Source organism: Grammomys surdaster, unplaced genomic scaffold, assembly GCF_004785775.1.
Source record: "Grammomys surdaster isolate TR1022 unplaced genomic scaffold, NIH_TR_1.0 100, whole genome shotgun sequence".
Classification (NCBI taxonomy): Eukaryota; Metazoa; Chordata; class Mammalia; order Rodentia; family Muridae; genus Grammomys; species Grammomys surdaster.
Window position 1 is genome coordinate 2,410,856 of NW_021604579.1, and position 15,157 is coordinate 2,426,012.

General features: G+C 46.2%; 1 protein-coding gene across 2 annotated transcripts; it reads left to right on the top strand.

Moving 5' to 3' along the window:
- Positions 1–2,743: 2,743 nt before the first annotated feature.
- Ppih (peptidylprolyl isomerase H) lies at positions 2,744–14,149 on the top strand. 2 transcript variants are annotated; one of them, XR_003713811.1, is made up of 11 exons: positions 2,744–2,852; positions 3,031–3,095; positions 3,406–3,429; positions 3,683–3,727; positions 4,647–4,689; positions 6,427–6,519; positions 11,316–11,403; positions 11,923–11,963; positions 12,657–12,745; positions 12,973–13,197; positions 13,321–14,149. XR_003713811.1 is itself a non-coding variant. In XM_028786352.1 (10 exons), exons 1-9 carry the CDS (start codon positions 2,787–2,789, stop codon positions 12,723–12,725), a joined length of 534 nt encoding a protein of 177 aa, XP_028642185.1. In that variant the 5' UTR covers positions 2,744–2,786; the 3' UTR covers positions 12,726–12,745; positions 13,321–14,149. The 2 variants fall into 2 exon arrangements, 1 of the variants encoding a protein (XP_028642185.1); XM_028786352.1 differs by lacking the exon at positions 12,973–13,197.
- The last annotated feature ends 1,008 nt before the right edge of the window (positions 14,150–15,157 follow it).

The following is a 15,157-nucleotide window of genomic DNA, read 5'->3' on the forward strand; positions in this document are numbered from 1 at the left end:
TTTTTTTTTTTATGTGTAGTGGTGTTATGTTTGTATGTCTGGTGCCCCCAGATGCTTTAAGACGGTGTCAGATCCCCTAGAACTGTAATGACAGATGGCTGAGACAGATAGATGAAGTGAATTGAACCTGGGTCCTCTGGGAGAACAGTCCACGCTCAATCTTAACTGCTGAGTGCTCTCACCAGTCCCTTGTTTGGGAACTTTTGAGATAACATTTCTTGTTAGCTCAGGGTCAGCCTACTCTCAAACTTGATAGGCCAGAAGATGGCCTTGAATTCCTGCTCTTCTACCTCTACCTACCAAAAACTGTGATTACAAGCATGTTCCACCATGCCCTGGTAATAAGTGTATTTTAAAATTTCCATTACATCTTTGAGAAGTTCCTCCAGATCCACCCCATTGCCCTACCCACCAAATTTGCTGTTCTGTCTCCATCCTTTGTAAAGCTCACCAAAACCAATGTGTGTGCCCATATACTCTTGGCTGTGTGGCGTTCCAGTGAAGCAGGCACTACATATTAAAGCGATGATTCCCCTTCTCCCAGCAGCTGTCAAGTGCCAATAGCTCCTTGAAGTATTTATATCGTAGTATACTTTTTTTTTTCAAGACAGAGTTTCTCTGTATAGCCCTGGCTGTTCCTGGAACTTGCTCTTGTAGACCAACTCAGAGATCTCTAACTGAGAGATCTGCTGCCTCTGTTCCCAGAGTTCTGGGATTATAGACATGTTTCACCCCTGACTGGCAATAAAACATTCTCTGAAATACATTTTTTTTTTGAGGGTGAACGTTCATGTAGAGGCGAAGTTCATCACTGAATACCTTTCTCAAATTTGGTAGTTTTAGTATTAATATTTCTGTAAATGCATGTGTACAGGTATGTACACCTGTGCAAACACTGAGGTCAGAAGAGGACATCAATGGCTTCCTCTGTCATCTACTACCTATTATGTTGAAGGAGTCCTTCTCCCTCAACCTGGGCTTCCAGTTTTCTCTGAGAGGTTCGAAGCCATTGTAAGCCCCAGTGAACATCCACCCTCCCCCTACCCCCTTGAAGCTGGGTGCGCAGGCATGTGCAGGGTACCCAGTTTGTCACATGGGTGTTGAGACACTCTGGTCCTCCTGAGCCATCTCTCCAGCCCCAATTCCAAAAGAATATGGCAAGCCATGTATGTAAGAGCATTTGGGAGGCTGAGATAGGAAGTTGCCGAGCTCAGAACCAACCTATGATACACAACAAGACTGTCTCAAAATAAAATAAAAAAAAAATTTAAGGTGAAAAAATGTTTCAAGCCGGGCAGTGGTGGCACATGCCTTTAATCCCAGCTCTTGGGAGGCAGAGGCAGGTGGATTTCTGAGTTCGAGGCCAGCCTGGTCTACAGAGTGAGTTCCAGGACAGCCAAGGCTATACAGAGAGACCCTGTCTCGAAAAACCAAAAGAAAAAAAGAAAGAAAAAGAAAAAAAAGAAAAAAGAAAAAAAGAAAAAAAATGTTTCAAGGATGTAGCAACCAAATGACCTCCAAAATGGAGACAGAAGGGTAATTGGTAAGCACAGTATGAGAGTAGTGGTCAGCCTCTACTTCCTGGTCTTTGCTACCAGCCTAGCAAATGCTCTAGCATTTTGAATACACAGGTGGGCTTAAATAGGCAAAGCCCCACATGATTTACTAGCACAAAGGTTATTTTAAAACCTACAACTGTCTGTGGGAAATGAGCTGGAAGTTTGTGACAGAAATGAAATTAGTCCAAACACCAGTCCCTGAGACTATTAATGAAACTCTGTTGTGCTTGCAGACAGGAGTCTAGCATGGCTGTCCTCTGAGAGACTCCACGCTGCAGCTGACTCAGAGGGAGGCAAAGACCCACAGCCAAACATCAGACGGAGCTTGGGGACTCTTATGGAAGAGCTGGGGCAAGGATTGAGGGCCTCAGAGGGAATAGGAACTCCACAGGAAAATCAAGAGTCAACTAACCTTGACTCTTGGGGCTCTCAGAGACTGAACCACCAACCAAAGAGCATACATAGGCAGGACCTAGCCCCTCTGCCACCTCCAGCTCGCGCACGCGCGCACCCCCCCCCCCCCACACACACAGAGCAGATGTGGTACTAAATGAGGGTCCCGAACAATTGGAGTAGAAATTATCCCAAATGCTGCTGCCCAGCTGTGGAATTCGTTTCTTCTAGCTAGGCTGCCTTGTCTGGATTCAGTGGGAGAAGATGAGCCCTGCCCTGTGCCAGGGTGGCGGGGGGGGGAGGGGGGGGGGAGTGGTGGATAACCAGAGAGGGCCTCTACCCTTTCAGAGGAACAGGGAAGGAGGGGTTGCGGAAACCCGGAGACGGGACGCGATGGGGAAGTAAAGTGTATAAATAAAAATTAAAAAATAAATTTTACAATCATAAAAAAAGAAACTACATTTCCAGCGGCCCGACTGAGCCAGGCTACGTAACAAACCATTTTAAAATATGGAAGGTGACCCAGAAGGTCCTCCTCTCATGGGATGTGGCAGGGGACACCAACTGTGACTACTCAGTTAACAGAAGATTCATTTGTATTGCACTAGTACAGTAGCGCGACTGGGGAAGCAAACAGACTTTGACAAAGACGCCTGCGTTTCCTTCCCTAAGCTCCGACCAGCTCAGCTAAAAAGTACATTCCCAACTACGTCTGCGCGCGCCACACTTCCGGGGCGGGGCGCAACCGCGGTCTGTTTCCACTGCGTCTGCGATTTGGATGAAGTTCGCGGGACCTGCCACCGGAAGCCAGGCTTCTACTTCCGGGTCAGAGCCATGGCGGTGGCAAATTCAAGTCCAGTCAATCCAGTGGTCTTCTTTGATGTCAGCATTGGCGGCCAGGTGAGGTGCGGGAGGTCTAGCAGGCCTGTGCGGGCTGGCTGGACTCGGGTAAGGGAGGCAGCCGAGGGGCCCCTGCTAGCCCTCCCGAGACAGGTTAGGCCAGGCGGCGGAGGTGGGAGCTTCCGAGCTGCGTGGGCAGCGGTGGTGGGCTGAGTATTGCGTCTCCCGTTTCTTGCAGGAAGTTGGTCGCATGAAGATCGAGCTCTTTGCAGACGTTGTGCCTAAGACGGCAGAGAACTTTAGGTAAGGCTATGCTCCAAGTAAATCAGAGCTGACCCCGAAGCCGGCCTCTGGTCAATCTTTGTCATATCTGCCTCTATCCATCTATTCATTGCCTTGGAGCTCTGTGCTCTGGGTATTGCACTGGCTAAATAGCTACCGATTTTGACCGATCCCATATCAACTTATATCACTAGTCTACATGCCCTGACATCCACCGGATCAGTTAGTGGACATGCTTTCTCCAGTGTTTGAACTCTCCTCTCCAGAGATTAGAGGTGCTCCAAGCAGTGATGTGCAGCGGCTGAATCCTTCGCTCTTTCTTTCCTTTTAGGCAATTCTGCACTGGAGAGTTCAGGTCAGTCTCAGATGTGTTTGACTTCTCCGCCTACTCCTGAAGGGTACCCTGGACGTTTGGTGAGGGTATTGGGGAACCATGAACAGGTCTTGAGTGGTGGAAGATGATGTGCAGAGAGAGAGAGTGACTCCTTGGATGTGTTCTTCTCCCATCCAGATCTTAATGAGAGTCCTTTTAGCCTCTAGTGTATCCTAAATGGGAAAGACCCATGATTATTTTTCATCATTCCAAGTCTCTTTCTTTTCGTTTACAGAAAAGATGGCGTTCCGATAGGATACAAAGGTAGCACCTTCCACAGGTAAGGAAGGTTTTTGGCAAACTGGAAATGCAGTCATCCCTTCGTATCCGTACAGGCAGCCCTGTACACCTGAGTACAAAACCTGTGGAGGATTAAGTCTGTTGTTTTAAATGGCATGTTCAGGCTGAGGCTGTAGCTTGGTGGTAAAGAATTTGCCCTGTATTCATTAGGCCCTGGATTCAGTACTCAGCACCACGTAGCCTGTGCACAGCGCCTTGAGTCATCCCTGACTTTATGTAACACTGCACTGTAGAGACAAAGCCAAGGAAAGCACTGGCCACGTGCTCTGCATCCAGCAGTCAGTGTTACCCGGCAGTTTTCTGTAGGATCCTGGCCTTCATGATCTCCTGGCTTTCTATGTTTACTTATTTTTGTTAGAGTTTGACGGAAGTTGCTTCATTTTAATCCTGAAAATGTCCATGTCTCCCATTTTAAGGGCTTCAGAGCTAGAGTCTGTAATCTTCCCTGGCATTCTTGTGAGGTAGTATGTGTTTTCTGAGAAAAGGAAAACCGAGGCCCATACCTGGGTATACCAGCTAATACCGTTGAGGTTTTGTGTGTGCAGTAGTGCATTCACAGAGATTTGCTGTTGTTCTTTTCCTCCAACTGGCATTAAGCCCTTGACATATTTTTGGGGTGATTTTTTTTTTCATTTTTGTTTTTTGCTTTGGTGACTGTGTTGATGATTCTTCCCTGCCAGGTTTCAGCCCCTTTCTGTTGTTCAAGTGCTGACTCATACACCTAAGATTAACTCAGAGGTGCCCCTGAGTTAACCCTGTGCTTGCTCACCCTCTTCTAGGCCTCAGTGATAAACACTGAACTCCAGAATAAATACTAATCTACCATCTCAGTGACTGAACCACTGAATCTTTCCTCAGGACTCTTTTTTTTTTTTTTTTTTTTTTAAACTCTGTTTCAGGGTCATAAAGGATTTTATGATTCAGGGTGGAGATTTTGTGAATGTAAGTACTGCTTCTTTGTTATTTTTCCCAGCAGGCCGCAGTCTTGAAATTTAAGAATAGCTAAGTTAAGTGGCGAGAGCATGACATGGGGAGGTACTGTAGAATTGCTCGCTACCACTGCCTGTGTCCTTAGAACACATAGCAATACTCACCTTGAACCATAAGCTTCCATTGTCCAAACCCTAGCTTTTTGTAACTAGAAACTGGACTTTACTGGTGATCAAGACAATCCACATTCATTGTTCACAGGAAACTTTGAAATTGGCTGCAGTTTTCCCACAAAAGAAAGGGAGCTGACTGCTCTGCCTCCCACTTCTACTTCCTCTTTTGCTGTCACTGTCTAAACACTCTATAGTTTGTGTTTGATTGTTTTTTGTGGGTCTTTCTTTCTCTTTTCCTTTTGAAAGCTAAGGTTTTAATCACAAGCTGGTTAGCCAGCAAGGGATCAGATCAGGAGAGACAGGAAGATTAAGGGGTGTTTGCTCTGCTTGCTGAGGTAGCCCAGCAGATCCATTCTGCACAAAGAAGACGATGACTTGTTTGTGGCCACACTATTTGTGTCTCCATCCTAGCCTTGGAGTGTGGTCAGTAAGCTAGAATATTTTTTCCTTTCCTTTCTTTCTTTCTTTCCTTTCTTTCTTTCTTTCTTTTTTCTTTTTTTGGTTTTTCGAGACAGGGTTTCTCTGTATAGCCCTGGCTGTCCTGGAACTCACTCTGTAGACCAGGCTGGCCTCGAACTCAGAAATCCGCCTGCTTCTGCCTCCCAAGTGCTGGGATTAAAGGTGTGCGCCACCACCGCCAGGCTTGCATGCTATTTCTTTACTGTTAACATTGTTTACGTGGGTATGTTACTAATTCCTTTTGTCTGAGAGATGTTCTTACTCCATTAAATGTAAATTTAGTTAGATTTGTATGAGTCTTTAAAGATGTTTTTATTTATTTATTTATCTTATGTATGAGTAAGTACCCTGTTACTGTCTTCAGATACTCCAGAAGAGGGCATCGGATCCCATTACAGATGGTTGTAAGCCACCTTGTGGTTGCTGGGACTTGAACCCAGGACCTCTGGAAGAGCAATCAGTGCTCTTAACCGCTGAGCCATCTCTCCAACCCAGCTTTAAAGATCTTAACTCCTACACACGGTTGCAATGGCAGGTTTTGGGATGAATCCTGCTTTCACTTAGGCTGCCTTTCAGCTATGTGGTACTCCTGGGAAATCTGGGGAGCTGGAGAGATGGCTCAGCACTTAAGAACACTGCTGACTCTTCAGAAGACCCAGGTTTGATTCCCAGCACCTACATAGCCATCTGTAACTCTAGCTTCATGAATCTGAAAAGCAGTAAGAAGGAGTACACAGGAGGGTTTGAGGGCAGAAAGGGAAGGGGCAGTGATGTGATTATAATCCCAAAAATATAAAATAAAAATTTAAATAATAAAAGGTGAATTTTAAAAAGAAAAGAAAAAGCAAGGCTTAAAGTGCAACAGTGTTCCTCCATGCATCCAGTGTGTGTGTGTGTGCGTGTGCGTGTGTGCTTGAGAGCATGCTCGGATACAAGCCCAGGGATGTATAGGCTTACTGCCTCGAGGCAGGGTTTCACTAGATGAAAGCTGCTTGATTCAGCTAGGACAGCTGGCTGGCTACCTACCCTTACCCACTGGACCATTCTCCTTGGCATTATCATCTGGTTTCCAGGGTGCCCAGCATCCCATGCCACTGATACGTCTCTTCTCTCTCAGGGCGATGGTACTGGAGTCGCCAGTATTTACCGGGGTCCATTTGCAGATGAAAATTTTAAACTTAGACACTCGGCTCCAGGCCTGCTTTCCATGGTAAGTGGGGTTCAGTTAAGACTTGGGGTTAGATTAATGGCTGGTTTCTGGTGTCTTGTTGAGGCCCATCTCTATCGCTTGGAATCAGGCCTCACCTGCACCGAGCCCCTCCACCTTCTTTAGTACGGTTTGATTTTATTGGGTGGGTTTTAACAGCTATAGAAACCAAACTGAGCTCTGACTTATGTTGTGCTTTTATTTGCACCAAGACTTGGCTTTTAGTCTCATGTTCAGCATGCTTCCAAGGCTGGTGCTCACCTGCTTGTTGCCCTGGTTGCTGTGATTCACTTGCCGCCGTAGCTGCATCCTGACCACGCACCTGCTTTTCTCACTTTCCATGCTCATCGTTGCTATCCCCACATCCTGATATCTCTCCCCCACTCCTGACCCCTGCTCAGACCCCTCCATCCAGCCCACCTCTGCTCATTGCTTGCCCACCTCACCTTCTCACTCTTCCTCCTCCTTTCCCTTACTCACCCCTCTCGCCCTTGCTACCCATCTCGTTATCGGTGCCCCAGTCCTTACCTCCGTGGCCCAGTATTTACATGGCTGTTCTCTCTCCTGCTCACCTACTCTGTACTCATCTTCTCTTTGCAGCTTTTTATTTATTCTTTTTGTTTTGTTTTGAGGCAGGATCTGACTATGTAACTGACTGGCATGAAACTTGTATATAGACAAGGCTGGCTTCAAACTCAAATAGTTCTACCTGCCTCTATGTCCTGAGGGCCACCACACCCAGCTTATTTATTATTATTGTGAGTTTATGTGTGTGCATGATGTTGAGGTTGTCTATTTCCAGTGTGTGGGTATGTGGAGGTCAAAGGACAACTTTTGGAAGTCAGTTCTCTCCTCTCCTTTACATGGATTCTACGGGTTAAGCTCAGGTTGTCAGGCTTACAGAGCAATCCCCTTTACCCTCTGACCCTCTGGCCAGCCCCTCAGCCCTCTTTCTGCTTTTTCCTTTGAGGCAGGCTCCCACTCCATTTCTCTCTATCTATCTATCTCTCTCTCTCTCTCTCTCTCTCTCTCTCTCTTTTTGTTGTTGTTGTTTTGTTTTTGTTTTTTCGAGACAGGGTTTCTCTGTGTAGCCCTGGCTGTCCTGGAACTCACTCTGTAGACCAGGCTGGCCTCGAACTCAGAAATCCGCCTGCCTCTGCCTCCCAAGTGCTGGGATTAAAGACGTGCACCACCACTGCCTGGCTCCAACTCCATTTCTTTTTTTTTTTTTGGTTTTTCGAGACAGGGTTTCTCTGTATAGCCCTGGCTGTCCTGGAACTCACTCTGTAGACCAGGCTGGCCTCGAACTCAGAAATCTGCCTGCCTCTGCCTCCCAAGTGCTGGGATTAAAGGCGTGCGCCACCACCGCCCGGCTTTCCAACTCCATTTCTTAAGATGGCCTTGAAGTCATTCTGTATCCCAGGGAAATTCTCAGCTCAACAGTCCTCCTGCCGCAGCCTCCAAAGGAGTTGGGTTTACAGGCCTGCACCAGAACTTTCTGTAGAGTAGTTTTATCTTAGCTTCCTTCTCCTTGTGAGTTCTTCAAAGGCAGGGACAGATTGCTTGATCTCAAGGCCCTCTCACCTGCCACACAGAGACGCAGAGGAGTGACAGAATAGTTACGAGAATGACAGCCAAAAGCTATTGGGTACTCACAGCACCTTACCTGCATTAATTCATTTTAATACTGAGCCTCTATTTGAGATAATGAGCACACTGATACGCAGGCAGGTTGCATCAGTGAACTAAGATCACACAGCCACTGGTGGAGTTCTGGGGTTCAATCTCTGTCACCTGCTGCAGGGCTATTCCCTGAACATAAGCTACACCACCAGAAAGGAAGAGTAAACATGTGTTCACAGGAACAGAGGGAGGGTCCCTGAGCCACACAGATGTGTTGTATGACTGTTACTGTGTCTGTTTGCTAGCAAATGATTCTTTAAGAACCCCAGAGTAGAGGAAGATGGAATGTGGGCCCTGCAAATTGTGCCCCTTCCAGAGCAGGAGTCTACTCTAGCTGGCTTGTGGCAGGCAGGAGGGAGTTCTTCTTTCATAAATGAGATGCTCAGGAATACGTGTGCAAACATCACGGCTTTCTTTTGAGACATGATCTCACTGTGTAGCCCTGACTGACCTGGAAGCTCCATTGATCAAACTGGCCTCAGTCCTCTCCTGCTTCTGTCTCCTGAATGGTTAGATTATTAGTATGTGTGAGGACCCAGGTTCAATTCCCAGCATGGTTAAAGAAAAGAAAGATCAAAGGGACTTCCAAAGTGTAGTATACAATCTCAGATTAGAGGTGACCGGAGACATCCACTGCTTCACGCTTAAACATAGAACTGGCCATTTCAGATTCATTATGCATCTGATTAAAGCTGGTGCCCCATTCAGTGTAAGTTCTGCTCTTGCCTTAGTGGTGTTCTGTAAAACCTGTCCTGTCAATACCCCACCCCCAGGCTGCCATTGAAGTCTCCACAGTAGTGTTCTGTGAAACCTATTCCTCACCACCAGGATGGCCTTGAACTTGTGGTTGTCTTCCTCAGTCTCAGAATTTTGGGATTATAGTCATGGGCGCCTATGCCCAGCTTTGTATGTCTTTGAGTGATAGCATTTTCACTTTTCTAGTTCCTGTCTCTTTTCCCCCCAAAATCTTCATGTAGTTACATGGACACTGTTGTAAGGCAGCACTGCAGGCGTTCAACATGGTTTTGAGGTATGACAGTGGGTTTAGCAAAAGGCAGTAAAGATCACAGCCTGTTCTTTTATACTGTGTTATTGAGTACATTAGTGTAAAGATTATTTTGAAACTGGACATGGTGCATATGCTTTGTCTCTGTGCTTGCAAGGCTGAGGCAAAAGGATCTTGAGTTGAGGGCAGTTCTTCTTCTGTGTAACCCTGGCTGTCCTGGAACTCACTCTGTAGACCAGGCTGGCCTCGAACTCAGAAATCCGCCTGCCTCTGCCTCCCAAGTGCTGGGATTAAAGGCGTGCGCCACCACCGCCCGGCTAAGTTGAGGGCAGTTCTATTCTGTCTCAGGACTGGGCATATAGTCAGTGCTAGAGTGTTGCCCAATGTGTGTGAGGCTGAAGTACCACAAAAAAGGGAGACTATGAGCTACACTGTCGTGGTAGCTCATTCTTAGAATTCTAAAACTCAGGAGGCTGATCTCTACAAGTTTGATGGTTTGGTGCCAGCCTGGGCTACAGAAGTGAGACCCTGTTTGTTGGGAGGAGGAGGGAACAAAACAAAATGAGCCTGCCTATGAACAGAGTTTCTAGGAAAGAAAGGGAAAGAGATGTGGCTACAAAGTTTGAGATTCTCAGCAGGGCTGGGGTGGGACTCAGTTGCATGAGTGCCCAAGCAGCTTTCGGAAGCCCTGGGTTGGTTTCCAGAACTGCATAAAATAAACATGGTGTTTAAGCCAGCACTGAGGTGGGAGGATCAGGACTGTGTAGAGTTCCAGAACAGGTTAGGTTACATGAGACCTTGTTTCAACCCCCTCTCCCCTCAGTAAAGAGAAGTAAAATTCAGCAGTGAAAGATTTGGGACAGTGCAGGGGCTGGAAAGATGGCTCAGTGGTGAGGTCACTTCTGTTCTTACAGAGGACCCAAGTTTGGTTCCCAGCACCACAGGCTGCTAACAACTGCTACCGAGGATCCTGTATGAATGTGGTCCACATAAAAGTTACCACAGGCACACACATATACAAGCAAATAAATTTTAATGCATAGCAAAAACAGCTGGTTTCACAGGTAATGTGTCTCCTCTTACCTGGTGACTAATTTGTAAGTATAGTCCAGTTGTAACTAATTTGCAACTAACTACATTAAGTCCTGTAAAGAGGGAAAGGGGTGTGGTAAGATAACTCAGCAAGTAAAGAGAAGGGATAAAGGCACCTGCTGCACACACCTGAGAACCTGAGGTCAGTCCTAGCCCCATGTTGGCGTGGAAGTGGAGAACTAACTCCACATAGCATTTTCTAATTTCATACACCAGGTACATGTACAAAAGCGCGCATACATACACACACACACACACACACACACAATTTTTAAAAGAACCAGGGTGGTGGTGCACACCTTTAATCCCAGTGCTTGGGACACACAGGCAGGCGGATCCCTGAGGTCAAGGCCAGCATGGTTTGCCAGTCAGACATTACAGAGCTAGTTCCAGGATAGCCAGAGCTATACAGAGAAAACTTGTCTCAAAAACAAAAAAGAAAGAAGGGAAGAGGGGAAAAATGGAGGGACTCATTTGAGGAAAAGTAAAGGCACCAGCTAGAGAGGTGAGAGAGTCTAGGGGAAGAGAATAAATAACAGAATATTATATATAACATAGTATGTATTATTATATAATATAGATTTAATATATATACATACATATTTTATATGCTATATATTTGCCATAATTAAAGCCATTACCTTATATGCTAACCTAAAAACTTAAGTAAATCTTATGTTTGCTTGTTTTAGATGAACAGTCATTCCTATTACCTTACATTGGGGCTCAGTGGGAAAAGTGCTTATCACCCAGTCTGATGTCCTGAGTTCAATCCCCAGGACCCATGTGATGGAAGGAGAGACCTGACTCCTACAAAACTTGACACTAAGATTGTGCATTGATTAAAGAAGGTAGATTCTCAGGATTGGAGATTCTGCGTCTGTTCATCCTGTGTCCTTGTCTAGGCCTGGGCTCATAATAGGTGCTCGGTTAGGTTGTAGTTAGAGCTTCAGACTTTGTGGGAAATCATCTACAATGGCCAGAGAAACTTAATGTAGGTATATTTTGTTTCTATCAGGCAAACAGTGGTCCCAGTACAAATGGCTGCCAGTTCTTTATCACGTGTTCTAAGTGTGATTGGCTGGATGGAAAGCATGTAGTGTTTGGTAAGTCTTATTCCTGTTCCATCGTCTCAGTCACTTGGGCCTGTCACAGGATCCAGTCTCCACACCCACTGGATGTTCTCAGCTGCTCTAGCTGCTCTAGGCTAGGGCATGTGGACATGGTGGGGATGGTAAGACAGATGGACATGGTGGGGATGGCTGGACAGATGGACATGGGGGTTGGCTAGAACTCAGGGGAAAGGCAAGAGTATCCGATTAAATACTCATGAAATAAACAATAAAGAAATGCCCCAGAGGTAGCATGGAGGAGTGGGGTTTTGGGGTCACTTATATTCAAGCCTGTACCCTAGTTCATATAATATACCTGTGTTCATATAATATACCTAGTTCATAGAATATACCTGTGTATATTCCCTGTGACTTTGGGTGAGTCAGCTCACCACACTGAACCTCAGTTTCCTTATATTGTAAGGGGATCTGATGAGATGCTAAGTGAACATGGGCTCTGAAAAACACTGTGCCCGCACCAAGAAGGGAGCCTTACTTAATGTTCTTCTGCAGGAAAAATCATTGATGGACTTCTAGTGATGAGGAAGATTGAGGTAGGTCCTGATGGGTGTCCTCTGAGTCTTTGTGGTCAGGTGTCTCATGCCTATTAATGAGAAGCCCGTTTTCTAGACTGCCTGTCACCGTTCACAGTTCCAGGCTCCTTTGGGAAAGAGAGGTCAAGTTGGACCTATTCATTAACCTGCCCAGCACTTACTGGGGCTTTGGCGCTCTGATCCTGATGCCCACTGAATAAAATTCCACTTCTTGGCCTTGCAATCAGAATCTTTTATGCCCTGTACCCTGCCTGTCCCTCCATGATCCCTTCTGCCACTGTCTCCTCTGGTCCAGTGGCATCAAGCTCCTGGTTCTTCTCTCAGGAGGCCTGCAGATGCGTGTTTCCTGCTCTTCGCACCCCAGGCCTTGGCTCCAATGCTTCTCTTACCTAAAGAAATCTTTCTTGGGATCCTACCTACCCTCCAGGGCCCAGTTCAGATGCTCCCTGTTCTGTGGCTCCCCCTCCGTAAGCTGGGTCCCTTCATTGTTCTTCAGTGTTACCAGCTGATCCCATTGTGGGACTATGGCCTCTCAGTGTTCCTTTTCTCTTTGATCTGTTATATTTTACTGTCTGTCAGGACACACTCCTCACATCAGTCTGATCTTGGGCCTTTCCATAGGTGATGATAGGTTCCATGAGGCACTGGGCAAGTGCCTGAGTGCATTTCATGGTCTTGTGCTTTGTTTTCTAGAATGTTCCCACAGGCCCCAACAACAAGCCCAAACTGCCAGTGGTGATCTCACAGTGTGGGGAAATGTAATCTAGACAAGATGGAACCAGGTAAGTGTTCTCTTCTTCCTGGCTAGAAAGGAATCATGGCTTGAGGGAGACTTTCCACTCAGAGATGTGGACTGAGTCCATTTCCTCTGCATGTGTGCTGGGAGCAGGCACTCCTTCAGAGCAAGTTTTCTCACCTGTCAGGAGAGGATGTCAACCTTAGGTCATTGTGAGAAACAGAAAAGGATGGACACTGGAAATAGTCCCCTTTTTTCCACTGCTTCCTACAGTGTCACCCTGAAAAGGACCTGATTTCCTTGCACTGGGAAACCTAGGGAGCCAGGAGGCATGTGCTGTGCTATCCTCAGAACCGACACTGGTGTCCAGGCTTGGAACCTTGCATGCTGTATTCACAGGGGCCCTTTCTCCTAATATTTGCCACTGGCTGCTTTCCACTGGGGCTTTCTGGAAAAGAATTGAAAGGCACTCCCGGGAGAGAAGTCACGTTCTTGGAGGTGAAGGCTAATAATACAAGTGACTTGTGTGCTAGAGCACACTGGGAAAATGGGTCCCTCCATCTCTGGGAGGAGCTGTGGCATTTTGTTTGCCTTTTAATTTTTTTTTTTTTAAACCTACAGAAATGTTCGGAAAATGTGGATTAATCACCTACAAGCTTGCAGCTCAGGTGACCAGTGATGACATTTGTTGTGGACATGCTATATTCCTCCCTCCGTTCCCATGCCACATCCTCTCCTTAACTTCCGGCCTTAGTGCTTTTGGTTCCCATTCCCAAACTTCAGACCTCTCAACATTTCATCCCTGAGCACTTCAGGAGGAGCCCTAAAAGTGAGAGTCTCCTAAATAAACAAAATGATATTTGTATACATGGTACATATTACAGACTAACTTTTTAAGTCATACAAATTTTATTTGTAGTGCTGGGGACTGAATCCACTTTGTGCATTCAAGCAAAGTACACTACCACTGAGCTGCACCCTCAGTCCCACTCACACACACTCGTGTGTAGACACACACACCCTGGCCAGGCATGTTGGTGTACTCCTCTACTCCCAGCTAATTGAAAGGCTGAGGCAGGAGGATCACCTGAGAAGGTTTAGAGAACAGCATGTGCTGTTCACCAGAGTCCTTGTATTTTCTTGTTTGTTTTCGTATGTATAAGAGTTTTCCCTGCATGTCCATTTGTGTAACACTTGTATGCCTGGTGTCCACAGAAGCCAGAAGACATTAGATCTCCTGGAGTTATAAGTGTTTGTCGGCCATTGTGTGAGTGTTGGTACTTGAACCTGGGTCCTCTGTAAGAACAACAAGTGCTCTTAATCACTGAGACGTCTCTCCAGCCCCTGCTTGTTTATTTTTAACTGAAGAAGTAGCACAATACAATTTCCATGTGAAAACTTTTAACACCAAAGTAAATGATGTAGAAGCTGCTCTTCTTCCCAGAAGTCACTTACTTGTCAGTGAGGTGTGTTCACCTTTTCTTTGTCAATCTCTTATGGGGATGAGTGTTTTTCTTAAATGACATCATGCAGTAGTATTCCCCTTGCTTTTCCCCTCTTTTTCTTATACCGTCTGGGTCGGGGTGTGTGCATTTGAGTTCATATACCTCCTTAGACTTGTCCTAGGGGTTGTCAGCAGCTTAGTGTGAGTGAGTACTGGCTCCTCTGTAAGAATGTAAGTGCCTCTAACCACTGAACCATCTCTCCACCCATACCTAGTTCTTTGCCTCAGCCTTCTTATTGCTGAGAAAATATCACCACACCTAGCTAGACATGGTGGAGCACACCTCCAGTCCCAGCACTTGGGAGGCAGAGGCAGGCAGATCTCTGAGTGTCAGGCCAGCCTGGTCTACAGAGCAAGTTCCAGGACAGCCAGAGCTACAAACATGCACAAAAGAAAAGTTTTTAAATTTTTAGCTGAGTGTGGTACTACACATCTGTAATTCTGTAATCCCAGCCAGGGAGAGATGGATGAGAGTCTGACAGGATTAAGGACTGTCTGGACTTTAGAATGAGTTCAAGGCTAGCCTGGCAACTTAGTGAGACCCTGTGTAAGAGAGGGCAGATGATGAAGTCTGCTCATGGGGCTAATAAAGGTTCTGGCTACCAAGCTTGTAGACCTGAGTTTGATCCCCAAGACCACATGGAGGAAAGAGAGAACTGACTCCTGCTAATTGTTCTCTGACATGTGTTGTGGCTTCGAACATCCATATGTGAATGTGCAAAATAAACAAATAAAATTTTGTATAGGGGCTGGATGTGGAGGGTTATACTTACAATCTCAGCATGTGGAGGCTAAGGTTAGATTGCCCCAAGTTCAAGGCAAGCCAGGGCAGCAGCTTCTTGGCTTCCAGTGAAAAAGAAGCTGAGGTGCTGCTCCGGAATGCAATACATCCACAGGGTAAAGTGGGACTTCTGGTTTCTTTGGAAAGTCAGTTATGTCAAATGGTGTTTTGCT

Excerpts from the sequence above, each read along its gene's own strand:
- Ppih (XM_028786352.1), top strand. The coding sequence starts at position 2,787 with ATGGCGGTGGCAAATTCAAGTCCAGTCAATCCAGTGGTCTTCTTTGAT. Across the intron at positions 3,728-4,646 it reads AAAGGTAGCACCTTCCACAG|GGTCATAAAGGATTTTATGA; the intron begins GTAAGGAAGGTT and ends ACTCTGTTTCAG. Across the intron at positions 6,520-11,315 it reads CTCCAGGCCTGCTTTCCATG|GCAAACAGTGGTCCCAGTAC; the intron begins GTAAGTGGGGTT and ends TGTTTCTATCAG.